General features: G+C 44.6%; 1 protein-coding gene across 1 annotated transcript in view; it reads left to right on the forward strand.

Moving 5' to 3' along the window:
* Positions 1 to 45, forward strand: part of LOC118423023 (kin of IRRE-like protein 2) — a 34,173-nt gene extending 34,128 nt beyond the window's left edge. The window contains exon 5 of the mRNA XM_035830916.1: positions 4 to 45. Coding sequence (XP_035686809.1) covers positions 4 to 45 — 42 coding nt within the window. The remainder of the gene's footprint in view (positions 1 to 3) is intronic.
* Positions 46 to 1,343: the final 1,298 nt, after the last annotated feature.

Genomic DNA, 1,343 nt, shown 5'->3' on the forward strand with positions numbered 1-1,343 from the left:
CAGGGAATAGAGTCATACGAATATCTGTCAGGACATTGTGAGTAATAAATGCTTATTTTCTACTGATCTGAAAGATATCTGTGTACCGTTGTTGACAGTGCCTCCTCCCAGCCCTCCCACCATCACGGGCGAGACGATGGAGCTGCGCGCGGGGAAGGGGCTGGTCCTGACGTGCCGCTCGGTCGGGGGGAGGCCGCTGCCCCGCCTGTCCTGGTACAACGGCACGCAGAAGTTCGTCATACCCGCTGCGGACGAGGACGAAGGGAATGCACCCGGCGAGGTTTGTGGTTTACGAAGAAATATTGTCCATATGAATTATGCACGCAGATGTTTAAAAAAAATTATATAACGTCTATGAAAATATGGTCAACGATGATGATATCTCAGGTTTTGAATTGCTGTTACATGATGTGTAATGTCGACGAGTGCGTGACACAAAACAACTATCATACTGCATTAGGTCCGCTATCCAGAACGTTTAGATATCAGCATTCATTCTAATTAAGGGCGCGGTCACATAGGTCGTACGATTGTCGTACGATCGCTAACTTCATGCATTTTGGAGGACAGCCATTTACGTGTCTTGCAAGGTGCAACGGTCATGGTACTCAAAAGGCTGTATTGGACCTTTAGGTGGTTGGCTATGTCACATCCTTTGGCATCGAAATCGTACGACGATCGTACGACTTGTGTAACCGCGCCCTTAGGTGCGATTCATGGAGAAAGAAGCAATATGATGATATTCTTTGCAGTTCAAGGGTTTATCTATTCATTTTTGTGTCCTTCAGGTGTCCCTGACTCTCCTGGTGCGCTTCCTGTCCAAGTGGGACAACAGAGCCAACTTGACCTGCCGGTCCGACCAGGGGTACCCGGATGTAGTCAGGCCCCAGCAGACGACGGCCATACTGAACGTACAGTGTGTGTGAGAGGGTTTCTGTAACATTACTTCTTATATCATATCTCTATTCAAACTTTGGTGCAAATTGTATGGTCATAAATGGAATAACTTTTCCATGAAAGTATTCTTACCTATTCTAGTGAATTCAGACCAATTTGTGGATCATTGTTTTTAGCCTTTTGGGCGAATATTGTAATCATCATTCTGGGACGCTTTGAAAGAGCTCGTAGCAATTTGAAACAAAATGATGTTTGTCAGAATAACCCAAGAAATATATGGAATTTGTTCAAATTGCTTGGAATAATCAAATAACTGTACTAAATTTTTACAAATTGCTAGTGATCTTGTCCTCATAGTTGAGGAAAGAAAAGACAGCAGTTCGGTCAGTTGAAAAATGCATTTCCAGTTTGTGCACTGCCGGTAGCTTAGTGCCCACAGGCTGATG

This window comes from Branchiostoma floridae, chromosome 9 (assembly GCF_000003815.2).
Source record: "Branchiostoma floridae strain S238N-H82 chromosome 9, Bfl_VNyyK, whole genome shotgun sequence".
Lineage (NCBI taxonomy): Eukaryota > Metazoa > Chordata > Leptocardii > Amphioxiformes > Branchiostomatidae > Branchiostoma > Branchiostoma floridae.